Source organism: Ovis canadensis, chromosome 9 (genome assembly GCF_042477335.2).
Source record: "Ovis canadensis isolate MfBH-ARS-UI-01 breed Bighorn chromosome 9, ARS-UI_OviCan_v2, whole genome shotgun sequence".
Taxonomy (NCBI): Eukaryota; Metazoa; Chordata; class Mammalia; order Artiodactyla; family Bovidae; genus Ovis; species Ovis canadensis.
Window position 1 is genome coordinate 104,177,193 of NC_091253.1, and position 15,469 is coordinate 104,192,661.

At 40.9% G+C, this 15,469-nt stretch overlaps 1 protein-coding gene across 5 annotated transcripts in view; it reads right to left on the reverse strand.

Annotated features, from left to right (window-relative positions):
* The window catches only part of TAF2 (TATA-box binding protein associated factor 2), a 96,727-nt gene that overhangs the window by 38,362 nt on the left and 42,896 nt on the right, over positions 1-15,469 (reverse strand). For all 5 annotated transcript variants that reach the window (XM_069600749.1, XM_069600748.1, XM_069600750.1 and 2 more), the window contains exons 15-21: positions 14,725-14,790; positions 13,160-13,412; positions 11,144-11,284; positions 8,473-8,583; positions 5,528-5,721; positions 4,392-4,531; positions 395-464 (exon numbers count right to left, since the gene is read on the reverse strand). In XM_069600749.1, coding sequence (XP_069456850.1) covers positions 395-464; positions 4,392-4,531; positions 5,528-5,721; positions 8,473-8,583; positions 11,144-11,284; positions 13,160-13,412; positions 14,725-14,790 — 975 coding nt within the window. The remainder of the gene's footprint in view (positions 1-394; positions 465-4,391; positions 4,532-5,527; positions 5,722-8,472; positions 8,584-11,143; positions 11,285-13,159; positions 13,413-14,724; positions 14,791-15,469) is intronic.

A 15,469-nucleotide genomic window follows, 5' to 3' on the forward strand; every position in this document is an offset into this window, starting at 1 on the left:
TTTATTAAAAATTAGGATTTTATTTGAGCAAGAAAAGGAACAAATGGGATACACCAAAACACTGCTCTTATTTACTTTTAAAATAGAGTGTATCAATTGATAAGGAGGTTTTATGATTTTTTTGATACATAAGGGATACCCCATGTGTATTAAAAAGGGTTACATAAGGTTTTCTTTAAATTACAATAGAAATCATGTGTAAAATTCAGGGAATTAACTTACTATATCTTTTAAAGTATCTTTCCAAAGGCAAACCAAATAGAAAACGACATGAGTACCAGGATAAGGTACTCCTATATTTTCAAAAACTAAGACTTAACTCCATGTCTAATTTTCTGAAATTACTTACTTCATGATTTATAAAAACAAAATATTATAGCACAAAAAAACTAACCTTACATAGGGTACAGGGTCATTCTGAATCATGTTAAGTAGCCACTGTAATTCTTCGTAACTCCTGTCCACTGAAAATAAAACCAGGGAAATGTATGTTGTTAATTATAACAAATTAAACAAGTGGCAAACAAGGAGTCCACACTTACTACCTAGGCCTCTGTCTTAGGCAGATTTCTAATTAGAAATGAGGGATGCAGGCAATTTCTTACACTTTTACTGCAACGGGCTACTTTGCAAATTTTACAAGTATTGTGCTATCTATGCAGTCAAACATAAAAAACAGGACCAAGAGTGTATTTTCCACTTAGGCTCAAATCAATGGCCAACACAACATAAAACAAAAGTGTAATTTATTAGAGCCCTAAATCAGAGATGAATAACTCTAAGGGGAAACGTGTTTAAACAGAAGTGTTTCTAGGTGCTCAGATAAGATTATAGAGCTTTGCTATTCAATGGTGTCTCAGTTGAATCACACAGTGAACTGCTGCTGCCCAAGTGGTTTCTTTCATTTAAGAGCAGCCTTAACTTTTCAGTACAACATAAAAAAACAGCTGTAAAACCAGTACTATAAGTATAATTAACTTTAACAAAATTCACTAGCTATTTCCATTTACCTTTTCAAAGAGTAGTATATCTATGATTTGAAAACCTTCATTTTCAGAATTTAATTTCTAATATTTTTCCATTCCTTTCCTCTTCTAGTGAATTGGATTTATGTTACACCTTTAAACATCTTTCAATTAAATCATACTTAAATATTAACATTCTACTTGATTTCAGGTAACGCTAATTAATGAAAACTTCCTCTTTATGAGACAGTGAGCATTATTTGAATACCTTGGCTGGGAATAATGGCCTATTTAGTGAATCTCAAAATTTCCAGATTTCACAAATTGGTAAAAGTCAAAATAAAACGGAAAACTGACATAGGATTAAATTTTTTTCTTGCTAAGAAATACATAAAAAACATTATCTTTACCAGCATTCTTTGAAAAAAAGGACATTTTAACCCTAGACAAAAAGGAAGAACAAACGCAGCCTCTGTTAAGCTGGGCAACATACGGGAGACGCTCACTGCATTGCTCTTTCCCGCTAGAATTCCTCCCGGGAAGCAGCGTTCCTATTGAAACCTACACCGAAATGTAAGGGTTGCCGATATTTTCTTCTACTTAATGTGTAAAATTTAAGCAATCCTCTCTTTACACAGTTAGATAAGAAATTACCATAACTTCTTTATTCCCCACATTTTAGTATAATCTGGAACTTTAGACTTCTATATTTCTTATATTTGCATATTATTTTTTAAGAACTATGTTTTGAAATTTGCATTAAATTTTACATGTTAACAAGAATTTAAGCTTAGCTCTTTGGTTTACAGGCACAGATGCCTGGCATTTCACTGGGAATTTCCTATCACACTCTCATCAGTCTTGAGTTATTATTCTGGCTCACCTCCAGATCAGCTGAAAAGCATTTTGGGAAAAATCTTTCCAGCACTCCAAGGCACGCAGAACTTGCCCAGCCAGGGGTCAAGCCTGTGCCGCCTGCACCGAGGGCGCGAATGGGGGCCACGGGGCCACTGAAGCAGCCCAGGGACTCTGTTGCTAAACATGTTACATACAGGATACGGTCTTCCAGGCCTCCAAGGGTACACAAACAACAGTCTAGCAAAGCAGAGAGTCCCAGATCATAATTCTCCCTGGACGTTATGTCGGCCTGTGCTGTCTTTTGAATTCTTCACACTCTGAAGAATTTATAGGCTGCATTATTCTTTTACTTTGTACAATAAACAGGTTCTGACGCTTCTAGGAACAGTTCGAAATTTACAGACTTTTCCTTAATCTTAAAATTTTAAATTTCATCAGATTCTAGCTTAGGTCAGTCTCATTTACACTCTTTCAAAGTATCCTATTATTTCTTGGATAATAGGATATAATATATCCTATTATTTTCTTCCACCTATTCTTCATGACAATTAAAAAAAATATTTTATCTCCTTAACGTACTTTCCACTCTGTATTTTTGACAATGTTCTGAATATGTAATATTCCCTTATTCACTTTTTTCCTTCCTTTTTTTTCCAGCTTCATGAAGCCTTGTTTACCCCCCTCCTGAAGTCCCCATTTAACACCTATTCCCCCTCAGTATTTATTTATTGGCTGTGCTGGGTCCCTGCTGTGGCATGTGAGATCCAGCTTCCTGAGCAGGGATGGAAGCTAGGCCCCTGGGCTAGGAGCACGGGGTCTCAGCCTCTGGACCGCGGGGGAAGTCCCTGACTTGCCGGGAGCCAGCACGAGGAGTCCCGCCCGTGGCAAAGGTCATGAGGTTAAGGGGCCCGACAGGCAAAGGCGAGTCGGGCCTTAAGGGAGCCTCACTGGATCTGCTCGAGCATCTGCCCCAAAACCAGAGTCTGCATGCTTTACTGTGTTATGCCTTCCACCAGCTCCTCTGACATTAACAGGGGGCTGTCCCCCCACCACCTTTTTCTGGAAAAAGTTTATTTAGAGCTTTTATATAATAAGTCTCCTGGGCATAAAAAGAGTGTTTCAATCCAAAAACCCCTCTGATGGCTTTCTAGCCTGCCTGCCGAACTCTTACAGCTGTGCATGTGATTGTTTGCAGCCTCCTGACCGCAAGACGCACAGGAAGCTTAAAACATCCTAGGAATGTAGGGGCTTCCGAGGAGTCAAAATCATTAGAATAGGACTGATTAAGGGTTTCATTTGTTGAGCCAATACTTGCTGCCAAGTTTTATATCTTTTATTTGTAGATATAGTTGGTATACAGAAAAATAGGTAGTAGCCCTGGCATTAGCAACACTAGATCTTTGAGTTAAGTACTTTCTTTGTTATAACCCACTGCACCTTTGTTCTACAGGGATGTAACTTTATTTAGTGCTTTGAGGGTGATGCAGAGTAAAGAAAAAACACTTCAAGGGAAAATGAGTTTTCTGGTTGATAGACATTTATCTAGGAAAAGAGCCATAAAAATGTTAACAGGCCCCCTGGCCAGAAGATGATGTAAAACTACCTAAGACCTTCCGTATACGGGAAGGTATGCAAAAGGAAAGCCTGGTCTCAATAAGGGTCAGGACTGCTGCCCCTGCATGCATATTCCATTATTTCTGTATGTACAACTTGGGATATATAACATATAAGCTGCTTTTTAAAATAAAGTTGGGGGTCTGGCACCGATGCTTGGCTCCCCCATGTCATCCTTTTCTCCCTTTTCTGGCTGAATTCCCCTCTGGAGGGTGGAGGCTCACCGTGTCTACTTATTTGCCCTGGCTTCTAAGACCCACGTGAGAGGGAGCCCAAGGCGGGGCACCCTCCACTATTCAAGCGGGTGCCGGTGGCCTGCGTAGGTGGTGCAAACTCCTTGTCCTGGAGTTTTATCGGTTTTCCACGTAAACCAAGTTATTCAGCCTCTTTTCTCCACTTATTTTCCTACTACACTATTTCCTTCTAATCTCCCTCCATATCTTTAATTAGGCAATTAATTCCTCAGATGCTGACGCCGTCCCCGCTTCGAATTACCCTGGATCCACCGGGGCTGGACCCCAGTACCGACTGTCGGCTTCCCTTCGACTTTTGCAGAGAAAACTCCTGGCACGTACAGAATGTTTTCTTGAATCCTTATGTAATCAGAGATTTCTTCCAAGATATCTTGAAATGACATGCTGATTAAGGCTACAGAATGATGCACAGACTTTTCAGAAAGACCAAAGGTATCTATTTTATTCTACCTATTTTATGCCATCCAGCCATCTCATCCTCTGTCAATTTAATATCTATTTTAAATTTTACCTATTTTATTCTTTTCTCCCATTTACAAGTTCTTATATGAATTCTATATTTACCAAAAATTCTAAATCAGTGACTTAATTAAAAATCAAGGTATCTGTACGCACATACTATGAAAATCCTAACGACTAAATAATAAATGGTAAACCATTCTTTCTAAAATGATATAAGCATACATTTCTGAAGCATTACCTTTAGTGTAATCAACCACCGCTTCCAAAGCTGCTATTCTGATGTCCACAAAGTGGCCATACTCTGCATAAGATCTGAAGAGAGACGGGTCACTGGGCACATGCCCGTTCTTCTGAAGCACTCGTATGGCTCTCAGACAGCTGGGAGAATAGCGTTTATAGTTAGACACTTTTGTGACAGTACTTTGAATTAAACTTATTTCCTAGGAATTTAAAATAATCTATAACAATAAACTGAAAAACTGATGTAATCTGAATCCTCTTTTTAATTTCTGAACACTCAGCTTTTATAATCACCTTAAAAAACTCTACCTTGTAGCTCAGTTGGTAAAGAATCCGTCTGCAATGCAGGAGGCCCGGGTTCAATCCCTGGGTTGGGAAGATCCCCTGGAGAAGGAAATGGCAACCCACTCCAGTATCCTTGCCTGGAAAATCTCAAGGACAGAGGAGCCTGGTGGGCTGCAGTCCATGGGGTCGCAAAGAGTCGGGCACGACTGAGCAACGAACACTTACTTACTAACACTTAAAAAAGTATTAAAGCACATTTCAAAACTTTGGAAATCCAATTTCAGGTATCATTATAACAGGAACACACTACAGCAAAATGTATTTAGCATGAAATATGACTTAAAGTACTCTTTCTAAAAGTTTTAGTGATACAAATATAGTTTATTCACTAACATATATGGAAAGCTAAGACTATTCATATTGCTAAATCAGTAAATCAACAATTTTTTTTAGCAAACTCCTAATGAAATAGATAAAACCTGTTGATAGTCATGCTACAAAAAATTTGAGAGAAGCAAAAAATCTTAAAAGAAGCCTAACAATAGAGGGATGTTTAAACTATATCCAATGGGGTAAAAGCTTATGCAGATATCAAATACAATGCTTATGAGTAATTTCTGATGACACGAGGAAACATTCATGACATAAGTAGAATATAAAAATTATATAAATATGTCATAAATTAAAAATTGATATAGTTATCACAGGAAAAAATTTAGAAGACCTTCTCCAAAAGAGTAATAATTTACCATGGATGGTAGACTCATATAAGATTTTTTTTATGAAAATAAATTTCTCTAATTATAAAAGCAAGTAACTTCAAGAAGCAGATATGAAGAATCATTATACCTGACGGTGATGGTGTGCCTGTAACTTGGAAGAAGTTTTTCCATGTTCAAAAACCTAGTGATTTCTTCAAGAATGAGTCGCACGTCCGGATTTAAGTTATCCAAAGTTCGGACTTCATTATTCACGCTGACTGCAGGCGTAACAGAGTTGGCAAGGGCATCAATCATCTCTGCGCGATAATAGTTATCTGAAAACTAAACCGAGGAACAGTTACCAGACAACGATAAACTTACACTGCTCTTAAAAAGTGAATGGAATAAAACATAGTAACTTTAAAAACACAATTTATCTGCAAAGACAAGCAAGTTTTCAGGTAAGTATTCAACACTGTCCTTTGGCATAGAGTCACACATCGGAAAAAAGAGTGAAAGAGACTTACTTAATAGTAACATACTAGCTACTAGGACATGGAACAACAGACTGGTTCCAAATAGGAAAAGGAGTACGTCAAGGCTGTATATTGTCACCCTGCTTATTTAACTTATATGCAGAGTACATCATGAGAAACGCTGGACTGGAAGAAACACAAGCTGGAATCAAGATTGCCGGGAGAAATATCAATAACCTCAGATATGCAGATGACACCACCCTTATGGCACAAAGTGAAGAGGAACTAAAAAGCCTCTTGATGAAAGTGAAAGAGGAGAGTGAAAAAGTTGGCTTAAAGCTCAACATGCAGAAAACTAAGATCATGGCATCTGGTCCCATCACTTCATGGCAAATAGATGGGGAAACAGTGGAAACAGTGTCAGATTTTTTTGGGGGGGGGGGCTCCAAAATCACTGCAGATGGTGACTGCAGCCATGAAATTAAAAGACGCTTACTCCTTGGAAGAAAAGTTATGACCAATCTAGATAGCATATTCAAAAACAGAGACATTACTTTGCCGACAAAGGTCCATCTAATCAAGGCTATGGTTTTTCCAGTGGTCATGCATGGATGTGAGAGTTGGACCATAAAGAAAGCTGAGGGCCGAAGAATTGATGCTCTTGAACTGTGGTATTGGAGAAGACTCTTGAGAGTCTCTTGGACTGCAAGGAGATCCAACCAGTCCAGACTAAAGGAGATTAGTCCTGGGTGTTCACTGGAAGGACTGATGTTGAAGCTGAAACTCCAATACTTTGGCCATCTCATGCGAAGAGCTGACTCACTGGAAAAGACCCTCATGCTGGGAAAGATTGAGGGCAGGAGGAGAAGGGGACGACAGAGGATGAGATGGCTCGATGGCATCACCGACTCCATGGACATGGGTCTGGGTGGACTCCAGGAGCTGCTGATGGACAGGGAGGCCTGGTGTGCTGCGGTTTCATGGGGTCGCAAAGAGTCGGACATGACTGAGCGACTGAAGAACTGAACTGAAGACGCTAGCTTAGCTGACGAATGTTGACTACATGTAAGGCACTCTCATAGTGATCTAGCCAGATACGTCCAAAAAGAAGACTGCAGTTCACAAATTCTGCTGTTAATACAGAGTTCTGAATCAGCTATTTCTGTGTTCCACTCTCATCTAAGACATCTAACCAAGGGTCACCAGATTTCTGCAGAAAGCATCAACATAAAGAGAGACCAGAACAAAGGGGGGAAAGCAGCTTGGAGGAAATAAGAGTATGCAAAGAAAAGAAAACCAGTAGAGGGAAAAAAATTCAAAAGTTATCATTAACACAGTCTGAGAAATAACCAATGATATGACTTCCAACAGCATAATACATGTTTAAGAGAAAGAAATATGCAGGGAATCAGAATCAAAATCAAACTGGAACATAAAATGCAAAAATAAAAAACTCAAAATTTTGAGCAAAAAAGTTAAAAAATAGGGAAGAAAGCACAAGGAAGCTGGAGGGCTGGTGTAGAAGACAACAGGAGTTGTAGCAAAAGAAGCAGAGAAAATGGAGGAAACTATCCCCCAAAATGAACAAAAATTTCTAAATCCATATCCCAGGCAATTCCCAGAAGACTAATTTAATTGAAAGCAATTCAGGTTGGCTTGATTTAAACTCAGCAAATCAGATGTACTGGCCTAGAAATTTGAACATGGAGCAAGCAAATTAATTCTATCAGCAGGGTCATTTGCATTCAGAGATTACTTAAATGATGTCTGTAAGCTCTCTGCAAGAATATCTGTAGTGCCGCTGTCACTGTGGAAGAGACCTGTGTGCTCATCCCTCCCCTCTGGCAGGAACAGGCCTAGCTGTGGGCTTGCTGGACCCCATCAGGGCGGAGCCTCGCGGGCCCAGAATCAGACTGTCGCGCTCACAGCGGCTCTTTCAGCCTTTGTTTGGCTCTGGCCGCCTGTGCAGCACGCCGGCTCTTAGTCCCCAGCCAGGTTCTGAGCATGCACCCCGGCAGCTGGACTGTGGAGCCGTGACCACCGGACCTCCAGGGAAGTCCCAGATATCTGTCTCCTTTAAAGGGAATGCGAGACGGCAACTACCATGCCTTCCCTTTCTATTTAACGTGGTATACTGCCTGGCATAGCATATATTCTCAAAAACACTTGCCGGTTGTTAGAATGATAATGAGTAAGGTGAAGTAACGTTTGAAGCACGGCATTCAATAGCTATTTAGTGAACTGTGAATAAAACACACATTATAGCTAAAAAAAAGAGTCAAATTCATCAATGAACAAGTGATCCAAGAGGAGTTGTTTTCTGACAGAAGAAAAAAGGAGTAAGAATGAAACTGGGCTGTCAGATTCACCAAGACAGAGGCCAGCTGAGTTCTCGGAATCCAATGTGCTGCTCTCCACACTGTAACAGGTATGAGGAACATTTAAAAATCAACTAATCTTGGTTTCCAGATATCTGGTTATTATAATAAATCATATTTGTATGTTTCTCTCTCTAGAAATTTCAAGTCCCATGGACACAACAATGATTTCACAGTCTAAATATTTCTTTGAAAACAAAGTATCACTGGCTAGTTTTATTAATATTAAAGTAACATACCTTATTTTTTCTGTTGTCATTGTACTTGATTAAGTCTAAAATAAACGTTAAGACTTCTTTGGGACAAAGGTTGTGAACATCTCTCAATAAGGCCATTGCAACTGGCATAGTCTACAAAAAAAAAGTCGTTTTCAATTTTCATCACTATAATTCAATGCAGTGCACGCTGAAAAAGGGTTGCCCTGGGGCTGACACAGTATCTGGGGGGAGTTCAGGCGTCCAGCCCCCCGGCTCCTACCCCTCCCACAGGAACAGGCCTCAAAGGCTCTAGCAGAAGAGCTAAGCAGGAACCTCAGGGGGGAGCTGCAGAGCTGGAGGCCCTGGGCAGCCCACCTGCTGGGAGAGGGACAAGTCATGCACACCCAGCTCTGTGATTCACAGAGGAAAAGGGATGTATGGGCTTCAGCATTAGACAGACCCTATCGAGCCTGCACTGCACTGCCGTCTACGGCGGGTTATCCCCGCTAGCTGCTCACTGAGCACCCCTGTCAGGGCTAACCGACACAGTGGCTAGAGGCACAGGGCACACAGGAGAACTCAGCTACTGGTCTCGAGACACAGACTCTCCAGTACCATCTTTCTCAGCCTAAGGAAAAATGGTAGATTACCTGAAATCGAACTTTCCCCTTTTCAAATGTTCACAGACAGCTTTTCTAAGGAGGTGGAAGCCTGACCCACGGAGGTAACCTCTACCAGAACAGCAGCAGAGCAAAGCTATTCCAACTCAAGTAGAACCACAGACAGTGGGCATCACAATCCCCAGTACAGAGACTGGGACCGTTCTCTCTTCTGATTAAAGTAGCCATACCCTCTAAACTGGTGGACGGAAGCAGCGTGGCTCCTTTGCTAGGCTGAAGGAGCAGAAGCAACGGGATGCTCAGTGCTACAACAGGCGTTACCAACGTGGGAAGAACTGAGGGGAAGATGCGGCTTCACAGAGACGGGACTCACCTAAGCACGAGCCTTCATTCTTTTTTCTGGCACTACAAGTATTATGCGAAAGGTGAACTGGTCTGAAAGCACTGGCTTCTCCAATTTCTCTGACTGCAAACCACACTAAGAAATATGTTTACATCCCAACTGAACACACACATACGCACACACACAGTCACATATACAAACTAAAAAATAAAACCAAAACAACTTAGACCTACCCTTATTACACGTGATGCACTCTGATACTGCCTATTGCTTTATCTAAAAACAAAAACAAAAAAGCTTGCAAATAGATTTCATGACTGCCTGACTAATGGGTCTCAACTCTCACTCTGCACACTGGCCCAAGGCCCATGGACGAACAAGGGCACAGCGAAGGGGACGTGCTTGGCAGGCTCGGAAGTTAACCTGCTTCCAGGCCATACGTTAGTGGAGCGGCAGTACAGAGAGAGCTGAGCAACACGTTCGAGGACTATAAGAGGCTCAGCTATTAAAAATAACAGAACGCCTCAGACTCCCTTGATCACATCAACACTGGCTTTCCTCAAGCCCAGGTCTCCTGCGTCTGCTCTGCTGAGGACGCCCTCTACAGCTGTGCCATGCCTTCCACTCTCGACGTGGGTCTCAGCGTGCTGGGCAACCCTTCCACATTCCCCTCCTTCACACACACACCGCACCCTGCTTCACACCCCCTCAACACCTACCACTTCACTTAGTCTGGCTTCTACCTGCCTCAGGAAATGGAATGTTTCCATCTTTTCGAACATTAGTCTTTCCGCGATGTCCTGCCCACTCCTACCACCAGGATCTGCTGTCTTGTCTTCTCCGTGTTTACTTGCTTCCACGTGAACATCTCCTCTCTCCTCCACTGGCTCTCTTCTCTGTGCCAAACAGGCCTCAAGCTTTTCTCCTTCTACACAAAACCTGAAATGCCCTTTCTCAACCTTGCTTCATCCTTAACGTGTCTCCTTTTCTCATGCTCTTCAGCTTTACTCCTTCTAGTTCAATCCAGTTAATCTAATCTCTGCATTCCTTATTATTAAGTTACTCAAAATATTCTACAAGTGATTTCCAAGTTGCCCAAACACTGACCACCCTGCCAATCCCACACTGCTTCCTAAAACAGTGACTGCATCACACCACCACTTGTTAAGTTACCGTTTATAATCAACTTACTCTGTGATAAAGATACAGTGTAAAACTCTTCACATGCTTGATATTATCTAATTCTAAAAAAGATAAACTTTACAACTGACTAAACCAAGGCTTAGAGTTAAAAGACTTGTCCTCTTGCAAACTGCTAGCAAGCAGCAGAGCCGGGGCTAGCCTGGAGCCGCGTGCCGCATGCCGCATGGTCTCAGGCCCAGAAGCATCAGAGGGACTCGCGTGCGCCTCCATCCCCCAGGGACCCAACCGAACAGTCGAAGCATCCATTTCCCACGTACACCTCCATCCTCCAGGGAATCTTGTGCCTCCATCCCCCAGGGACCCAACCAAAGAGTCACACTACCCATTTCTATTGACTTCAGTATTAATGTGGACAATGAGTCACTTGCACACAGTTCATAAAACCAAAGAATAATCAAAACTTTGGAAAGTATTTCAGAAGCAAAAAGAGAAAAAAGACAAAATATTTGTAAGAAAGTAAATAATATTTGAAGAGTCCCCAAGGTAAATGAATATATACTGATATTGGCATAAAATAATTATAAGAAAACCAGAAGGGAAACTGTACCTTCTGTAGAAAGTAGCTTTGAAAGCTCATAAAGTTGTTTGTTTTCACAATGTTTGGACAAGTTTTACAACAAAACATCCTAGTAAAGAGTGACTTCATAGCTGGTGGTCCTGTCCATGTGCTCACCATTGAATTTGCAATCTGCAAATAATTAGAAAATAGAATAATTTCTGTCACCACAGCAAATGTATTTTTAAATAAATAAAACAGCTTTCTGAAAGTTATCAATATATTGGATTCATTTCCAAGGATTTCAATTCTTAAAACTTTAATATATTTCAGCGTTTCACTATCATTTCCAAGAAAATATATAAACTCCCCCCTCCTAAAATTCTATGTATGCATAGTAACTATTTTCTACTAGTTAATCTCTAAATTGGAGCATTCTTTTTATGTTTTAAGAAATCTTATTTGCAAAGACGTCTAAGTTTATCCATGCAGGCAGATGAGCTCTAATATTTTAACTTTATCAGGTAGAAACGTCACCATGGACTTTAAATGAGGCATTTAACTCTACGCTAATTGAAAAATAAGGCAAATAGAGTCTTACCGATTAAGTCTGTAAGAACACATTGCAAAGAAAATACACTTTGTTGCTGATACTTTGAAAGTGAAAGTTGCTCAGCTGTGTCCAACTCTTTGTGACCCCATGGACTGCAGCCCGCCAGGCTCCTCTGTCCATGGAATTCTCCAGGCCAGAATACTGGAGTGGGTAGCCTTATCCTTCTCCAGGGGATCATCCCAACCTAGGGACTGAACCTAGGTCTCCGGGATTACAGGCGGATTCTTTACCATCTGAGCCACCAAGAGAGCTAATTTAAGTGTGTATAAAAACCATAGCTGAAAAGAATGAAATTATAATTAACTTTAACAGAGGCAATAATTTTACGGATTTGCTAAGGATTTACGGAGAAGGCAATGGCACCCCACTCCAGTACTCTTGCCTGGAAAATCCCATGGACGGAGGAGCCTGGTAGGCTGCAGTCCATGGGGTCACGAAGAGTCGGACATGACTGAGCGACTTCATTTTCCCTTTTCACTTTCATGCACTGGAGAAGGAAATGGCAACCCACTCCGGTGTTCTTGCCTGGAGAATCCCAGGGACGGGGAGCCTGGTGGGCTGCCATCTATGGGTTCACACAGAGTTGGACACGACTGAAGCAGCTTAGCAGCAGCAGCTAAGGATTTAGCCTGCGAGAATCACAACAACTTTACAGAAGCAATAAAATTACACCCTCAGCAGGTGATTATCCAAGAAAAGCACATTTTCCCTTACATATCTGAGTAGATAAAGCAGTCTAACTGCTATTTACCATTAAAGGTGAAACAAATATAAATCATTATAATCTGCTGAAATACTGGACAAGTGGATATAGCAGTGAGGAGAGCAAGATAGTAAATACATGGGAATGAACTTATCATCAACATGTTTTTAAAGGCCTGGAACCCAGTATTTTTGGTCAAATATCTGTTAGCGCTTTTTGATTTTCATTTGTTCTATCGTCAAATGTTTCTTTTCTCTTTTTTTGGTATCTAAAGAAAAATATTTACTTTTCTTAATAAATTAACTTTTGTACAATGTTAAATGATAGAATCTATCATTTTAAATTCTATATCCCTATACTGAATACTAAGCCCTAACCAACAAGAAATCACCACCACAGTGGGAAAAATGAATGAATGAATGAATTCCATGTACCATAAGGTAAAACATCCCTCACACCAAGGAACTGCTTACAGTCTCTGCTTTAACAACGTGCGCGGCAATTCAGTAAAACGGGGAAAATTCTCTTTGGTTTTAAAACCTGATTTTCAGTTTGACAGGCACAAGCCGTGAGGGCACGACTTATTTTCAGGTCAGAACATGCTCTTTCAAATCAGCCTTGTTAAAAGAATGTGGCAAGGGAGACCAGTCGCAGCCAGGGAGACGGAAGGCCGCGGCCAGTCGGGCGGCTCTCCCGGCTGTTTCTCAGCGCGCGGGCCGCCTCGCGCCCTCTCCCCTGCGCGAGGCCTCACCTTTGCGAGGCAGAAGCAGGCGGCCATGCGCACGCGGTAGAAGCACTGCTCCTGCTCCAGGACGTCGGTGAGCGCGAGCCGGGACGCGGGGGTGGGGAAGCGCTCCAGGGCCGCGATGGCCTCCTGCTGCGCCACCACGTCCCGCTCGTAGCGGAGCTGGTACTGCCACATGAAGTCCGCCTGCTCCGAGTCCGCCCGCCGCAGCACCGCCATGTCCGGGTCTATCCGGATCCACAGCAGCGGGGAGTCGGCGCTGGAAGCAGAGAGCAGGCGCGTTTCCCTCTTTCCCACTTCACATGTTTACAAAGCAAACACACAGCACTTATTAACCAGACTTCCTTCTCCATGCAGTATTCAAAGCTGCCTGGAGTTTTACTATATTTGTTGTTTTTAAAAAATAAATCACACCGACAACTTTCCCATTATATTTAGTATGTCTAACCTATATCAATCTTGCTGAAACAGGAAAATCCACCTGAAAATAATAATTTGGGGACTTCATTAGTGATTACACAGTGTGCAAAGGGAAAATGGGACCAAAATTCTTCCTTTCCTAAAGCTTAACACTTGACAGTGGTTACAAGTGCCACTCTTTACTAGAAAGCAATCTGTGACTAAAGTTACTTCTTATTAACTTACTAAGTTAACCTGTTCCACTGGCTTTCAATATTTTTAAAGAATGCTAGTCTCATGATCATTATCAAATAGAAAGTCTTGAAATCATCGTTCAGAGGCACGGCACAAATTTATCCTCAGGTAGTTCTCAAAGTCTCAAACACAGTTTTTAAAAATCTAGTCTCTTTTAACAAAAGAAGAGCACTTGAAATATCAATACAATTCAACAAATACTACTGGGTACTTAATATAGGTGAGATACTTGAAAAGATTATATAAGCTGTGTAATAAATAGCAGTGATATCTGATACCCAAGTTAGTAAACAGTTACAGATATTTTCTATTTTTATAAAGTATTAGTATTTTTATAAAACACACAGGCGTTAAAAATGCACACAGGCACAATATGCAGAGGCAAAACACAATCTGAGCTGCATTATATTTAAAGATAAAACCTGTCAATCAGTAAATATCACCACAAAACACTCAGAATGATATTTAAATTGCTTTTTGCAAAGATAGGCAGCCTCAAAGTGCCCTGAGGCTCTGTCCAAAGACAAAGAAAACTAGTATTATCTGAGAGTTCACTGGAAATGCAAGCTGTCAGGACTCACAAGTGAAATGCTGGATCAGAAACCAAATTCTAAGGAGATCCCCAAGTACTGTACATGCACTTCCGCTTGAGAAGCACTGCTCCAGAGACCATCCGGGAAGCAGGAAAGCTAATGCAAGGCTATTTCCTCTGACTTTTATCGGGGCCAGGCTAGACTTACTTTTCTCTCTTTGATTAGTTATAATTTCATGTTCGATCTGTTATCAACGTAAAGTTTCTTTTGCCTTTTGAAAGTTTTAAAAGCACTAATTTCAGGACATTCACATTTAGATGTAAGCTACACGACAAATGAGGATGCAGAAAATACTGCATCTTTCAATTTAAGTAACTAACTTACTCCATTGCAGAAAGATCCATGTCAACTTCTTCACCATTCATCAGTGGAATTTTTTTCTTCTTATTCCTACATTTAACAAAAAGTAAATTAGAAAATTCTGACATTTCCAATTTTGACAAGAGATAAAGAGCAGCTGAAGTTCAAATTAAGAATTGCATGTAGTGTTGAAAGATATTCTAAGGAGGAAGAGAGGGAAAACATCATGGAATTTAAACATAACAAAACCTATCTACTTTGAAACTTAAGAGAATGAAGTAAATGATATTAAAAGGTCTTCCTGATCAATGCTTAACAAAAGTCAGAAATATCTAATTAAATGTCAACTTAAAACATATACATATTTCTAAGAACTGGTACCTGGAAATTTTATACAAGAAGATAAGAGATCTACCAATAAAGAAATGCTTTATTAAAAAAAACAACACAGGCCTGAAATGAGCAACGAAGAATTCTCCACATGTGCCGTACATGCAAGGTGCTGTCCTATATGAAATGGAGACGCTGACTGCAAAATGTCCTCACAGTACGAACTGACGCGCATAACTAATTAATATGCACAAGCTTTATGATGAGCCAAAGCAAAAGCAACTGCCTCCGTGCAAATCTCTCCTGAATAATTCAATCTTCTGGACACCACACTAGATACATGGTCACACGGGGACAAACACAAGCGGGGAGAGAGAGCACAGCCTTCCTGCTCCTGCCGAACAATAAGCAGAGGGCACACTGTCATCACAGGGAAAAC